This window comes from Pleurodeles waltl, chromosome 3_1 (genome assembly GCF_031143425.1).
Source record: "Pleurodeles waltl isolate 20211129_DDA chromosome 3_1, aPleWal1.hap1.20221129, whole genome shotgun sequence".
Lineage (NCBI taxonomy): Eukaryota > Metazoa > Chordata > Amphibia > Caudata > Salamandridae > Pleurodeles > Pleurodeles waltl.
In genome coordinates, this window is record NC_090440.1 from 1,374,197,642 (window position 1) to 1,374,214,250 (window position 16,609).

Below are 16,609 nucleotides of genomic sequence, written 5' to 3' on the forward strand. Positions count from 1 at the left end.
TCATGTACCTTTTCGGGAGCATTTTGACAGCAGGCTCAGTTTAAAATACACATTTTATTTTTTTGGCCCGCAATAATCCTGCCGTTTCCCTAGCCAAAACACTTCCTATATTCTTTTTTTCTGCGCCACTTCATCAGTTTCTTTTTCCACACATACTGTACTAGTGATTTAATTTTCTTCCTCATGCAAAATACACTCCGCGCTGCTTATTTGCGCCACAATTCTGGATCTAATGGATAATTCAAAATTACCTCTATGCTAGTCTATATTCAGAGGGATGTTTTGTTTTTATGTATGTTGGTGTTGTGGAGGAGAAGATTGCCCATCCTGCATTCAGTGTCTTCTATCGAACTCTGGGCCACAAGTATCAAGCGTTTTTGCATTTCGCAAACGGTGTGAATGACCGTTTGTGAATGCAAAAATGCATTTCATTATGTATGAAAGGCATTCGCTATGCAATGTTAAGGAATTGCTAAAATAGTGATTCTTTAAAATTGCGAGCCTGTTCAGAGAATCGCAAATTGCGATTCTCTAAATAAGAAATCACAAATAAGCATTCCTTATTTGCGATGTCTTAAGCTCATGTATCAAGCTTTTCCTTAATGTGAATTGGGCATTAAGGAATCCCAATTACCACAGTTAAACTTGGTGGTAACCATGTGCAAATTTTCAAAATGCATTTTTAAAATTGACCTGTAACGTACACATGTCCCTTTGGCATGTGTGTGCCTTACATGTCCTGAAATATTATTTGGCATGCAGCAGAGGGGGCCTTAGGCCCCCAGCACCCTGGGGTTTTGCATTTCCTAAATTGTGAATTCCAGTTAGGAATTAGCAATTTGAGAAATGCAAAAAATTTGCAAATATGGGCCTACAGACCGATAGGTGCGAATGGGCTCAGAATCACTATTTGCGATTCGGTAATAGCATTTGCGATTTTTAAGAAATCGCTATTACTGAATCGCAAATATGATACATACCATTTTGCGAATCGGGAATAGCGATTTCTTAAAAATCGCTATTAGAGATTTGCAAAGTGGTTTCTTCATACATCTGGCCCTCTCTCTCTTATTTTTTTGTTGCAACGGTTAAAGATAAATGCGGGGAAAATCGCCATAGAACATTACAGTTTTCCTGCAGAAATCCCACAGTGAACATTTGCATTCACTCTCAAAAGTGCGCCAAAAACCTTCATGAAGCACTCCAGAAATATTCTCCATTTCATGCACTGCTATTTAAGCCTACAAAAGAGGTCTACGCTAAGGGCCTGCCATGGAAGGCATGCAATCATAAAGTTTAGTGTGAGCCAAAAGTAATTTGCACCTTATTGAATTATAAATACATTTATCTAGTGCTTGCTACCGCTTTTGATTCGTTGAAACACTTTTCGGTTGGTAGGATGATAGTGCTTCTGGAACCAGAGGTTAGTGGTTAGTCCGTTGTTTAATTTGTTAATTAAGTTCTCCGCTTGCAGTCTTTTGATGAAAATTATTTAGTTTGTTAGCCCTGGACCTTGTGGTTGAAGTTAATAGGTTAAAGTCTTGTGCTCTCAAGATAAACCATGTCATGCGTTTTATCTAAGGTTCTTTGTTATTGGAATTCATTTGTTTTGGATTGGTTACCGTAGAAATTAAAAGATGAGATAGGGTTATTATATAAGTGATTACATTAGAGTGGTTCGAAAGTCATTGCTGATGATTTTTTCTTGTGTGCAGTTAAATTAGAAGTAACTTCAGAGAATATGTTCTGGTGGAAAACTGCATATAGGGCCCGAAAGCAGAAGCGACGCAGTGCAGCAAAGAGTGATGAACAAGGGTTGGGCAAGTGAGGGGAGATTGTTACGGAAAGAACCTGGGAAGAGGGAAGTCGTGCTCCTTTTCATTCATAGTCTTAATATGTCCATGGTCATTGTATGCGTGAGCTGTATTCTATGTCATCTAGGGCAACAGCAGTGCTTACTTTGTGCTTGTTTCTTCTTGTGCGGAGCACCAGCACTTATTTTTAAGGGCCGGTGCTTATTTTTCTGCCTCAAGCATTTACTGCGATCAAAAGACACTTATGGGAAAGACGGAGGAAGAGAAAAACGAAAAAGCGTCACAACCTGAGAAAGCAGAAAGCTGCAAGAGTGAGCTGAAGGGGCAGGGTTTGGCTGTAAATGGATTGAAGAGGCCCGGGATGGCTTGAGGATTACGTTGCCTCAGTATTCTGTGCTTGCACATATAATTGCAGCAGCCTCATGTTTAAGAGGTTGGCTTTGGGCACTGGCACCTTTTTGTTTACAAATTAAGCACTGGGCAACAGGTTTGCCTTTCGCAGTGTTGATTTACTTCTTTTGATACAAACTGTAATGAAGTTATGTCCATACTTCTCGTTTTCATACTTAGCCCCCTCATCACGTAAAAATAATCTGTTGGACATTTTGTCTAGTTGATTAGTGTTTTACGCGACGTGGGCTTTCTTTGTGACCTGTATAAACCTCTCCATTCTGTTCTGTCGGAACAAGGGTTCAGGCAAGACGTTTGTTTGACGATCGTGTTGTCTAGTGTTGATTTTAGACACTCAGAGGAAGCGATGTTGTATGCTCAATATAGGAGAGTATTTAGCTCAAATAACTCAAGGTACCTGTTTTTTTTTTTATTTTGTAGATGAATGTGTTCTTACATTTTTTCATTCTATGACCTTTTCAGGTTGCTAGCCTCTTTCCTGCCGATCTTTTAGACTGTGTAAATGAACTCTGTAGTTTAACCCGGTTTCCCACTTGCTCCATTCCCACCAGGAAATGACTTCATGGTGACACTCAGCGCTATGAAAAATTAACAATATATAAATAATGACAACAACTTTTAATGTTCTCCAGTTTAAAGAACTTTGCAGTGTAGAGGTAGGTAAAAGGCGACACTTGTTTAATATGAGCTAAAAGTTGCTCAGTTGAATTTCTGTGCTAGAAGTAGTTGGGCTTACTAGGTGTACGTGCTGTTCTTTTAGTCCAATAGAGATGGGAGATGTGCAGGGTTTCCCCCAAATTTTTCAGAGGTATGCTTACCATCTGGTGAGATGTAAGAACACAAGGACGGGTGGGCATTCTTAAGTTATCCAATTCTCAAGATAGTAGGATCTGTCCGTGTCATTTGCTGACACAGGTGCCCGTTTCCCTCACAAATTATAGCTAACTCCACTTTATTTTATCATGAGTTGGAAAGACTGGTACTTTTATTTCCTGAATTACAGGAGTACTAAACATCTGGGTGTCATTAAGCGCTGCCATGCCCACCTGCATGGATTACTGCTTTCCTCTTGTTACACAGTCATACACAGCTCGCTCCCGGCTGCTTCTGTTATGTTACATTTTTTTTTTATGTAGCGCATGCACCACTCACTTGGACCATAGCGCCCTGGTGGTTTCAGGGCCTTCGATTATTCACCTGCTGTGGGTATGTCTCCACTTCTGTGGGTCGGTCCAAACATTTCTGCAGAAGTTCTGTCACTCCTGAGGCTTCCGAGTCCAGTGTCACTGTGGCCTACGTTCTACAACAGTTAAACTTGAGTATCCCCGACTTTATCCTTCCTGATTCTTCCAGGGAGCATCATCTGTTAATTATACATTGATCAACCTTTTGTTTCAGGAATTGAGAATGGGTCACAAGTGACAGCGCATTTCCTGCCCGAACGTCTCCACACAAGCTGTACATTCCTTTCCTGTAACACTACTGCATGTGCTCTGTGTGACAAGCATGTCCTGGCACGCCGTGTAAGGGAGGGCGTGTATGCATGTTGTTTTTTGTTTCACGTGGAGAATGTTTATCATGCAATGAGTTACATCCTATTGGGAACTTAGTCACTTGGGGCAGATTAGCATAGACATCTACAAACCTAAGTGGTACAGAGAAGCACATATTTTAGCATTTTAGAATTCAAACCTTGTTAATGAGTTACAACATTTTGCCCTTGTAAAGTAGAATTATAGTCCTAAAAGTAAACCCGTTTTTATGATGGGAAAGAATACCCCCAAGTTGATGGGGTTGTAGCGGTGAGCAAAGTTAATTAGTATAAATAGACTATAGGTTTTAACTTCTGCACGTCTCTTTTCTGTGTGCATGAATAAATGTGTGAGAGACTGTGCTTGGTAATTTGTGACAATTACATTTCTACAGTTGTAATCTTGAAATTCTTAGTTAATTCCATGAAAGCCAGAGATTTACTCACATCACACGTGTAGCTTGAATGGGTTCATTTCTGAGTTTTAGCCTAGTAGTTTTTGCTGGTACCTACCAGACAGCAAAGCTGTGTGATTGAGTAAGACAGCTTACGAAGAATACATAGGGTGTCGCAGACTGCCTATTGATTACCATTTGCTTGTTCTACTGTTGCTATCATTTGCCGCTGCCTTATTCTATGGCTTGCCTTGTACATCTTGTGGCTTCCCCTTCACTGGAGCATCTTCAGTTTACTTGCGTCCTTCCACTGCTCACTTTCAGGAGACCACTTTTTTTTATTTTGTCTTAAGCACTCCACTAGTGCACATGTGTTTTCCAGCTGCCTCACTAGTGTGCTTCTCTACCTCTTCCATGCTCCATGTAGCTCTCTCACCCGTGTGATTCTCCCTGCTCTCTCCGTGATGTACTCACCCTCTCATGGCCTTGTATGGCTTAGGCCTCCTCAGTTGACGCTTGTCTAACCTCCCACAACATACCCACCCCATCCCACCTTGGATAGGCACACAAATGTCACTCATCTTTTGGGTTAGGGGTCCTGAACCCCAGCCACGTTTTATTAAAAAACGCAAAAAATTGACATCAAAACACACATTTCCCATGATTATACACAGTAGCCCTTCATATTTAGCTTTATTCACATGTGTTGATGACTAGCCTTAACAGAGACGCTAATATATCAGATTTCCTAACCATATCTAGACCTGTTCCTGCGTGACGTGCACGTGCGTCCCTACTTAGAAAATGACCACTCCTATCCCCTCTCAAGGTATACCTGTGCAGGTGGCTCGCCTGCCCACCAGGATACCTACCTCAGACACCCCCTATACCCATCATTACTCCCTCACCAAGGGCCAATGCTAGGTTTGCTCCCATTTCACCTGTACAGGTGATTGGCCAGAAGGAACAGGTGCCAGCGATCACTCCTAACTCCTGCATCCCTGCAACCTGTATTTCACTCCCTGCAAGCACCCCTTGGAGGGTTCATCACACTGCTGTTATGCTTATCTAAGGAAAATATATCTCTTATTTGGACCCAAACTGTCCCTCCAATCGTGAACTCACCTGCCACAGGCAAGCATAGTTCCCCTACTATCTGGCCTCCCCTGATCAATCACACTGCCGTGGGTGGTGAATCAGCCATGCCAGTAGGTTTTCCAAAAACATTTTGTTACCAATCTTTGACAAATGGGCTCTGTCCTGTAGGAAAAAACTTCACCTTTTATGCAGCTACGAGGTATGGACAACAGCCTTGGCCACTTTAACAATTCACCAACTTTTTTATTTTTTCACTACACTGAATCATTTAGAGCTGAAGTTATCACCCTTCCACTGTAGCCTTGGTATTATATTAAACCATGCAAGCACAGCCTCAGGAAACTCCTTTGCCAGCCAGCCAAATTCAGAGATCAACAGTTCAAACAGATCTTTCCAGGTCAATGTGCACCAAATAGTTGCCACCGAAATGCACTTTGATGACCCCCGGGGGCGTTTGCCCCATGGCTAACCTTTTGTCTAGCAAAGCTCTTAAATGGGACACTCGCAGCCCTCCTTCACCCTAAAACAGAGGTCTTCAAACTGGGGGGCCTGAAGTGATCCGGGGGGGGGCCCCAGACTCTGGCCAAAATAAATATTATACAGATGACAGGCCTTTGTTTTAAGCAGAAGCATGTTATTGCAATTTTTTAAAAGGTAACAGTATTTAACTGCAATGTTTAAATAGGTTTACACATATTTAAACATTGCCTTGTTTATAAAATAATTGTGAAAAATTCTGAGGGGGGCCCAATGGTGTTTATTTTTCAACTGGGGGGGCGCAGAATTAAAAAGTTTGGAGACCTCTGCCCTAAAAGGACAGGCAGCAACCTGCCCGCTGCGCTCTGGCTGCGAAACCACCTGCAAAATAAACCTCTTTAGTGTGCGCACATATGAATGTGCGAAAATCAACACCTCTGTAATTTCCGTCACCTCCGCATTGACAGGAGCCGCTAAGAAATCCAGCAGCAGGCTCGAATATCCATGCCCACCACTTGGCTGTAAAGGTGAGAAAAACATGGTGGGAGGGAAGACAAGCATTAGGTGTAATCGCTACAATATGTTTAGTCTAACGTAGCGCTTGTGGCAGTCCAAGGTCCATCAGCCAATTTTTTTACACTGCTGAGCCCATGAGCCCCATTGGTTTGACCGTGCCTTTATTAAAGCAGTGAGACCGAAGCTCAGTAGGGTCGTACCCTGCTGCCCGCAGGACCCTATTAAGTGCTCTGCAGAACTGAAGCTTGGTCAAAGGAGTCCTGTCAGAATGAACCATACCCTGGGGCCAATGAGCTAGAAGTTACTCAAGGTTACTCTAGGGGCAACATGCATCAACTGGGGCACTATGCAATAGAATGTGGTCACTTGTACCAACCTAGTCTGACTTGGAGTGGGGCATATTAATCGCCAGGGACCCCTACAGCTACTGAATATCTGCCAGCTGCAAACCCCCTCCAAACTCTGTCTTGTTTTTGGCCACTAACTCACTCACCCTGAGGGCCTTATAGAAAGCAAAAAGATTTGATCCCATCCATGTGCCCCAGCATTTAAAAAAAAAAAGGAGATCACCATGGTGTGGTGCCAGCAATGGCCACTGACCGCCCTTTGCCTCTAAGCGACCCCGGAACTGAAATAGAAGCACACCAATCCGCCGATCCCACATGCCATAAGAACTTACAATACATGTTAAATGCCCCCTCGTAGGCCTGTCTTGTCCTGGGCAATAAACTGGCTGCTACGATGTCCGGTAAGCTTGGGCATCAAACCATTCACATTCTGGCAAAGAAATAGGGGACTCCACTGCTATTGGGTGATGGAATCTGAATTTTGAAACAATATAATGGAGCAGCTGCATTTAATATGCCAAGGACATGTTTGGATTTAAACAGCACATTCAACTTCAAACACTGCAGTACAATTTCCTTCAGAAACCTTAGAATCTTTTTGCATTTTGCTGCCTGTTGATTGATGCATTCTACTACTGTCATATCATCAGACCAGAACATGACTGACTGGTTGTGGAACTGCTGTGGCCAAATGGACAAGGCCACCAGAAATAGAAACAGCTCAAGGAAACCAATATTAGCAACCAACCCAGACTGCACCCACTCATTGGGCAACAGCTGTGTGCACCATGCTGCACCTAGGTTAGCACCAAAATCCCTCCTGGTCGCTGCATTGGTGAAGAGACCCATCTCCTCATTGCTTCTGGACAGGCTGGTCCACACCACTGTCCTGTTGAAATTACACAGGAATGTTTCCCGGATCCTCATATCCTGCCCGACCTCACTAGTCAACCTGGTGGGATGGTGCTTCACCTGTAGGCCGGCCATGGCTTGGGCAATGGACCAGGAAAAGAGACCGCCTATGGGGATAATCCGTAATGCGAAATTCAGCTGCCGAACCAAGACTTATAATTGATGCAGTGTGATCTTCCTATTTCCTTCCTGTTTCTTGGCAACTTTTGCTTTGGACTTCCTAAAGCACTTGGATTCTGGGTGAGATGCCAAGCAACTGAATGAGCAACAATGCCTAAATTTACAGGTGCCAGCAGGTGGGTTAGAGACTCGTTTGTTGAAGTCCCAACAGGCACCGTTCCTCGCCCCTCCCCCCTCTTGCTGCCAGCAGGCCCCTATCCCTTGCAAAAGGGTGACTAGCGGTAGCGTCTGCGCAGTGAGGTTTCATATAGTGCAGCCATGTGATGACATCTGTTTGATCACATGGTAATGTGGGCCTGGTGGCCTTAATCCTCCCGAATGCCTTATCATATTCCTTCCAGGCTGAACCGCCATACTCACCATGAGCGCATGCAATCCAATTCTGATAGCACTCATGTTGGGTGCCCAAATTAGTAAAACGCTCAGCCAGAATAGCCTGGTAAATTGAGAAGCCTCTCCACCCAGTTCACCAGTGTAACCTATATTTTCTTTTTGTATGGCCAATGCCCACAGTCCCTAGAGAGAACACTCCCTGCAGCGCTGGCCTCCTCCTTTTTCGGGCTTGTCCACAAGCAACTCAAAAATGTCTATGTATGCCCCCTTTCAGATTTTTTTTCTTTACCTCCATTGAGACAAGCCTGCCCAGCTGTTCATGCTCAGACCATACATTACCCAAACCAATGGCCGATAAGGAAGTTTCGAAACCTAAATTTGTGGGTCCTTGAGTGGGAGGGCTGTCAACACAGTGCCCCCGGGCATTCAGCCAGCCAACACAGTACCTAGCAGTACCTGGCGCTGAAGGTTCTTACATTGCCGGCTGGAGAGTCCCACCAACCCTCGCCGCAGGTGCGACCCCCACCTGTCTCCCCAACAGGGCTGCTGAATTCTTCAGTAGCACCCCACTGCCCCTAGCGATGCTACCCCATAGAAGCAGCACTCCACTGTGTACCCTGACCAACAACTGTACCATCAAGAGCGCTACCAATCTCCTGGCCCTCTCTGGATCATCGCCATCACCAACACTTGCAAGGTTCACTCCTACCTCCCTCCTAGAAAGCAGTGGGCAGCATCCCCAACTTTTAGAGCCAAGGCGACACACTTGCTAAATTACCCACCTAGTCCGGCTTGCCAGAGCCCAATGCAGGTGTGGCCCAGATAGCCATACATCTGTTATACTTCTGGACTGTACCACTAGCAGCATCAGGTCCCATTACTGCTGTGACATTACCCTGAGGCGCTAATGGGCCCGAGTTACCTACCACCGGGGTGTGACCCACCAGTGCAGCTTCCTCTTGGATACAGCCCTGAACCCAACACTGTTGTAAAACAAGTCAAGAGGCCCAAAGCAAGCACGAAATAAAGTAAGTAGAATTGATCGCACGAATGAAACCCTGCTGCCTACAGACCAAACCACCCAATTCAGCAAGACTAAAACTCATCCCATTCACTTTCTAGCAGCACACACACACCTCAGAATTGGCCAGACAAAATTGGCCAAAACAATGCCACTCCTCCAGGCAAACTGCCCACCCGTACAAACACAGTTAACCAAGAACAGGTAAAGATGACCTTACAACACTTTGGGCACCAGCGGGAGGACTTGAACCCTTGCAATAGAGGAGCCTGTGACACCAAATGCACTGGAACTTGCCTCCGTGCTATGGCTACCAGCTGCCTTCAGAGAGGGCAGTAGCCCTTAACTGCCACCAAGGATTCCGAAAAAGTATTGCCACAAGTGATTTTACTATCTGGTTCTAAGGCAGCACCCACAAAGAGACAACAAAGCGCTATCCTCCTCCCAAATGTCCCCCTCACTTACAGTGACAGTGGTCCTCTGCTGGAGCAGCCACTGAGTACTCGGGTACCCGGGGCAGGCAAGCCACGCTGTAGCCTGTGCATCCACCAGGCAGGAGATGGTTCACTGTTTAAGGCTTTCTGCAGAGTGAGGAGTAAAGCATGCTGTTTGAGGACCTGGCCCTGCAGAAAGTGAAACAAAAGGGGGCAGGGAGCCAAAAATAAAATCCCTCGTTTGGCGTGAAGGCAGCAGGCGGTGCATTTGTGAGGTGGTGAGTGTGAAATAGAGACACAATTATGGCCCCTTCTGTGGGCGGGCCCTGGTGCGCTTCAGGGGGACGTGACCCAAAAGCATTCTTAAGTGCCTCCAGTGCCGCGACGTTGCCAGGAGCCAAACTCCGCCCACCTTATGCGCCGCTGACCAGCAGCTGTGGGTCTGGCAAAAAACACCGTTTGTGTAGCTCCCCCGAGTTGGGAGGAGCCTTTTGCCATGTGCTTTACTTCCCAGCTCTACATTGTTCTCTTACCAGTTTATTTCCGCCTTCACAGTGTGCTCTCTCTTGCCTGAATAGTTTTCTCCAACCCCTCCTCACACTTGTGCCTTATATGCTGCTTCCCTCACCTGTACCCTCAATCAGGTTCTCAAGTCTGCTTCCTCCTTGGTGCTCCCCCCCTATCTGTGTCTTCCATACTTGTTCTGACCCACACTGTTACATCCTCTTGTTCTTTTGCGTGCACACCCACTGTCTTAATTTTTGCAGGTTTTTATTTCTTTTTATTTGTCAAACCAGCCTAGAACAAAAACTGTAAAGAAAAACTAAAGCACTGCATCATTTTCTAGGCATACACATACATGGTACACCACCTACAAAAACGATGCGGGTGGCCATCTCACAGGTTTTCTTTTTTATTTTTATTTATCCATGCCAAACAGCATCAGGGATGTTGTACAGCACAACACCACTAAAAACCATTGCAAATCCAATAGACCCAAAGTTGAGGCTAGTTGGACTTGGCAATGCTTCTGTTTTTAAGTTTACATCCCCTTTATTCCAGTTCCATCAGTAAAGTTAATCGTATACAGTAAACACCCCACCAAACCAAAAGCATGAGTGTCTTTGGCTCAGCCCTGCAGCAACTAGTATTTTGTGACTAGCACTTACCCTGCAGGTCTTGGACAGACTTAAAAAACATCACGATTCATGATCATGTTTCCCATTTTTTTTTCTGCCCTATTCTAAAGGCTGCACATGGTATGAGCCTTGCATGGCTGAACAGCTGTCACAATCTTCCCTGTATTGGGTTTCACAGATGGTGAATGTGCACAGTCCATACAACAGTTATCAACACCAAGTAAGAGATCCTTGAAGCTTTGTACAGGTTAAACAGGTTAACTGTGCCAGCTTTGAGTGTCACAGCCAGCACTCTTGTTACACTTCATCCACAATGATGATTTAGACATTTGCACTTTCCTTTCAGTGGCTCATGGATTTCTGTTTGACACCGCAGAGTAGTATCTCCAGGTACACACAGCACCTTGTTAAGGGGTCTGGCTTTGCACTGGGCCCTGTATACTGCGAACCTGATTGCACCTGTCTTGAACCTGATCTATACATATTTTGCAGGCTAAACATTAAGACAACATACCTACCCCCATTTTACAAAATTATTAAAGGCTCTGGGCTTTTGTAGCACAACTGTCCCTCAGTTTACCTAGAAGAAACCGGTTCAAGATTCAGACAATGAATCTTCCCCTAGGTTGCAGATTTAATACACCCAGATTTAGATAGCACAAATAACCGTCACTTTTCACAACTGTTACAGGTGCCGGATGTAGACAGCAGGTCTTGCCATGATTTCAAAGGTATTACAGGCTTTAGGTTTAAAAAGTAGGGCTATTTCTCACTTTTAACTAATGCGACAGGCAAAATTTTGACAGCGGACTGTCTCCACTTTACACGCATCTTAGCAGCTCAGAATGTAGAAAGCAAGGATACCCCTCAGTTTACATAAAAGATATAGGGGGTTATTCTAACTTTGGAGGAGGTGTTAATCCGTCCCAAAAGTGACGGAAAAGTGACGGATTTACCACCAGCCGTATTACGAGTCCATTATATCCTATGGAACTCGTAATACGGCTGGTGGTATATCCGTCACTTTACCGTCACTTTTGGGACGGATTAACACTCCTCCAAAGTTAGAATAACCCCCTTAGGGCCTGATTACAACTGTGGCGGAGGAGGTTAATTTTTCCCAAATGTGACAGATACCCCACCCACCATATTACAAGTTCCATACGATATAATGGACTCGTAAGACGGCGGGCGGTATATCCGTCACATTTGGGACGGATTAACCCCCTCCTCCAAAGTTGTAATCAGGCCCATATTCTTCAGACAGTTGGGCTTTTGCTTGCCTTGTACAGATGTCACTATTTTATGGTTATTGTAACAGTTTAGATACTAGAAAAGCAGTATTCGGTCTACCACGCTCACAGTTTTCCTGTATCCTCAGCCTAGTTGAACATTCAAGCCTAATTCTGGTCTGAAAGTACTTAAGATTTCCCCGGGTACATGATATCGGTCCTGTTTGGTTATCATCTGTGCTCTACAGAGCCTCACCTTTCGGTAACTGGATTAGTGTGCTTGTCATCAGTCACCACAAGTATCATTTAGATCCTAAATAGAGCACCTAGTTAAAGGAATCCCTAACTCTTAACTATAAGAAACGCCAATCTCACAGCTATATTAAAGAAGTGGCCATGTATACCTCTCACTCCCCTTTGGGTTGTATATCCCAGTTTTGCTAATATTGAACTTCAGGGGTGTGCTTCAGGTTACCTTGGCATTTCCACAGCCGTGCATTATATAGCAGAGCAATCCATGCAAATGTTATATGCCCTTGGTTAGCACCTTAGTCATATGTACTAATCTTATCCCCCCCCCCCCAAAAAAAAACCCAATAATAATAATAATTTATGATGCTGTATAATGGCTTATCCAACAGTGATAATGCAGTTGTTTCAGTTTGGTACCTTCCAGGGCGCCTCATTCTTTGGCTTCTGCCCAAGGTATGAGAGCTTGGACTGTCGGAGAGTTAATTGTGCCTTGTGTCCTCACGGAGACTGCAGGTAACATCTGACGATCACAACCAATTGCCAGCTTGACGTGGGTTTGTAGTATAAGGCCACGGGCCTAGGTATTAAGTTGCCTTTGTTTTCGATGTCGTTTGAAGTCTAAAGCCAGAGCAGCTGGGAGGCTGAGGGCAGCAGGTGTCCGCCCTTCACAGCATAGCGACGGCCGCCTCGGTGAGCACATTCTGTGACTACTTCTGACTTTTCCCGTTGTTTGGCAGGACGGGGAGATGGATCCATCTACCGGAAGGAGTTTCATGCAGGTCCTGTGTGAGAAGTACAGCCCGGAGAACTTCCCGTACCGCAGGGGCCCTGGCGTCGGAGTGGTGGTCACGGCAGGGCCACAGGGCTCCCCCATGAAAGGTAGGTGTAACGACAGTATAAAAGCTTTGGACGGAGCCTCTTATGTTGATGCTATAATCATGTATGGGCGGAATTTCCGGAGGTTGATTAAAGAAAGGATACCTCGCATGCAAGCCAGTGCTTGAGGCAGCTAAACCAAACATGGCAATGAGGACGTGAGCGTGGGGTCGTTGTCTCCCCCTAACCCTTAACGAATCCTCTCTCTCGGAATGGCACCAGTTAAACTGGAGACACCTTTCTGTGTTTCATGGAAGACTATTTGTAGTTCCGGACATTTAGAGTTCGGCGATGAAACTCTTCAACATTTGACGCCCAGACTTACATCCTATTTCCCATATTTTTTTATTAGCCGTTTCACCCTCCAGCACAATGTTTTAGGATGTTATTACACTCAAACTAATCCAAACAGGTTCCGATTTAATGATCACAGATATAGCTTCTGCACAAATTGGACAGCTATTCCAAATAGTAAAACATATCAGACCTTGTTTTTATTAATATGAGAGCATTCCTCAATCTCCTCTTGCCCCGCTCCCTTTCTTCGCATATGCTTTGCATCCGTTTGTTTTTGAGGCCCTGTTTCCCAGGACTCTCGATAATGCTGCGCTGTTCAATGACACCACAGTTCTGCCTTCAATGTGGCTTACTCTTTCTTAGTAAACGCCGCACCCTTTCATATCTATCTCAAAGTTCACGAGTTGTAATAATCCCGTGCGATTCTTCCTGCGTAGTAGCTTTTCAGCGTGCTATGAAATGCTGCTTCATTTTACTTTTTTTTTTTTTGGGGGGGGGGCGCGGGCTGTATATACGTGGAGTTTTTACGTGTTCGCTGTTCTCTGAGTTAAAGTGCTCTTCTCACACAGGTAAATGTTCCATGATCTGTTTGTAGACAGGGCCCCACATTACACTGTTCACCATTGGTAGAAGGTAGCGCATCCGTGTCTCCTCCACATTCTCTAAATTAATTAGGGGAAATGATTATTTCACGTGCAATTTACGCTTTCACTATGCTAAACACGACGAATTGTCTCTTTGTATAGCTGATCTTTACTAAAGGTGAGAAGCAGGTATGTTGCTACCCGCCGTCCTCACGTTGATATGACAAAGAAAAAGAATGTTCCACCTAAAGACTGAAGTTTTATCTCCAAGTGTAAGGGGGGAGGTGATAGATTTTGCGTGTTTGCCATGCTAATTTCAAGCCCCGAATTTTTGCGTATATAATAAAGAATGTATGTAGATGGTGGTTTCTTAAACACCAAAAGTTCCAACACACAGTGTTTTAAAAATAAGGAGACGCCATAGCATTGGTTCACCGTGAGAAGGTGGGTGGGAGAACCCTACAGTCCACAGTGTTGAAGAATATTCATTCATCATCATCAGTACGAGTTGCTTGTGGCTGGCAGGAGAGCCACGTTTGCCAACACCTTCTGACCCCTTGCCCTATTTATTTTATTACACATATGAATGGGACTCCAGATGGGTACGGGCCTGCCAACTTCACTTCGACCTTTCTGCTGTTGTTTTCTATTGCACCCATCCGGCTGTGGAAACTAACATTATACTAATGACATGTTTGAAGTAATAAGTCTTTCATTACAGTACAAACCCGAAATCAAGATTGTGACCTCTGTTACAAGGCTCAGCATAGCATCTCCCATCCTCCAGTCTGCAGTGGTTCCCCATTCAGGCCAGCACTGTGTGAGGGTATCTTTTCAGCACACAACTCCCTGTAAGGAGTGTCACCTGAGTGTGTAATATCCTGTCTGATTGGACCATTTCCTGCCAGAGCGTTTTGCTTCATGAACTCTATATTGTTAAACGTGCCATGCCTTTTGAGAGCCCGGGTTGTGGCTGTTATTTTTCAGCTCTTATCTTTACCCCTGGATCTTTGGAAGAACCCCGTACTGTACTCCCGTTCAGAAAAAAAAAACCAGTCCTTATCTAATCATTCCCTGTAGCAGCACCTTTCCATCTTCTGTAAATTAGGAATACCTTTGTCGTTTTGGCAAGTAATTTACATTACACCAGTGCTTAATTTGGGCTAATGGTTGTACGTGGGGGTCCACCGGTATTCAGTTTTGGGGACCAGCACTGATTTCTCATCAATGCACTTTGACCCAGAGCAAACACAAGGACCTTCGATAGCTTTAGCCATGGCCTTCAGCGCATCCTTTGTGATCTGGCGCTTACTCCTTTACAAAGGAATCTCTTCGTCGGACATTGAAACAGTGCCAGAATAGCAACTTACCATTTGGAGCATATGAAATGGACAGATGTCTTGTGAATCTCTCTAATAACTTACATAGAAAGGATCCACATAATTAAAATACAAAACCTGCGTGCGGCGAACAGGCTGGAGTTTTGGGTATTCCTCGCTCTTGTACCTGATTCACCCAAGACGCCTGTACTAGTGCTATTAGAGACTTTTAAAAAAATCTAGTACGGAGTGCTTTCAAATTATTAAAAGCAAATATCACATAGTAGAGAAAGAATATCAATTTATGAAAAAAGCTAACATGTTGTTTGTATTTCCTCTTCCTACAAAGCACTTGCTACTAATTGTTAGCAGCAAAAAAGTTTGCCATTTTCAGAGGGGAAATACAGCAGTTGGATACTTGATGTCAGGGTGGAGCCGCCCACAGCTAGCCCAGCTCCCAGTCTGTGGCAAGCCATGTTAGGCCAGATGTCCTTCGAGCGATGATGCTCCCTGGAGGGAATGAATACCCTCTCTATTGGAGATGTAGCACAGGATTTAGTTTTTAGTCTTTTTGCACTGGATGTTTTAGAAAGTATCCTTGTGATTATGAAGAATATGCATAAATGAACTATGCCACATGGGGTGAGCGTATTCAGTGCTTGAAATGGATAAATAGAAGTGTTGGTACTCTGAACCAGAGTACCTGCTTATTTCTGAGAACTGCCGGTACTCTTCAATTAAAAGTATCACGTTTTCCTTGAGAAGTGCAGGTACTCTCCCTCTCAAAATAAAAAAAGTGCTGGTACTCCGTACCGGACAGTACCGGCCCATTTAAAGCACTGAGTGTACTACATATTTGTGTGCATTATGGCACAGCATGCCGCAAACTAAAACCCATACTCCACAGGGAACCAGGGACGGCTTTTGACATCAGCGAGCTCTGCCTAAGCCACCAACCTTTTAGTGGGGCTCATTGATTTGTCTGCAGGAAGGTTGCGCATGCTGCAGTTTCCATCTAACTGGATTTTACCTAAACAGCTTTTTTTTTTTTTCTTCTTTCTTTTAATACGCAGTAGCACCCTATTTAGTACCTATTAACTCCCACCATTGCCCTCCCATCTCCCTCTCACTCCCAGCCACTCCATATGTTCACAGCCCCTTACATCACCACCACCTTTTCACTTTTGTAAAGGAGGTAAGATGTGGGTAATTAAGGTGGGCTGGGAGGCTCAGAAATATTTGTGTTCAGAAGCAGTCACTGCTTGAGGTAGAAACCGGCTTGTGAATAGAAACGGGACCCTGGTTGCATCTTGCTTCAGTGACTACTAGCAGCCAGAGCATTAAATGTATGTTCTGCCCAACTGCTATCTGAGCAAAGGCGACTCTGCTGGGAACCGTGAACTATAGACATTATTTCACGGGGACATGTGATAAACGGCCT

The 16,609-nt window shown here is 44.6% G+C and overlaps 1 protein-coding gene across 2 annotated transcripts in view; it reads left to right on the forward strand.

The window, feature by feature from the left end:
• The window catches only part of TBCEL (tubulin folding cofactor E like), a 244,719-nt gene that overhangs the window by 163,668 nt on the left and 64,442 nt on the right, over nucleotides 1-16,609 (forward strand). For both annotated transcript variants that reach the window (XM_069224880.1, XM_069224879.1), the window contains exon 2: nucleotides 12,830-12,971. In XM_069224880.1, the coding sequence (XP_069080981.1) occupies nucleotides 12,839-12,971 (133 nt within the window). In that variant the 5' untranslated portion in view covers nucleotides 12,830-12,838. The remainder of the gene's footprint in view (nucleotides 1-12,829; nucleotides 12,972-16,609) is intronic.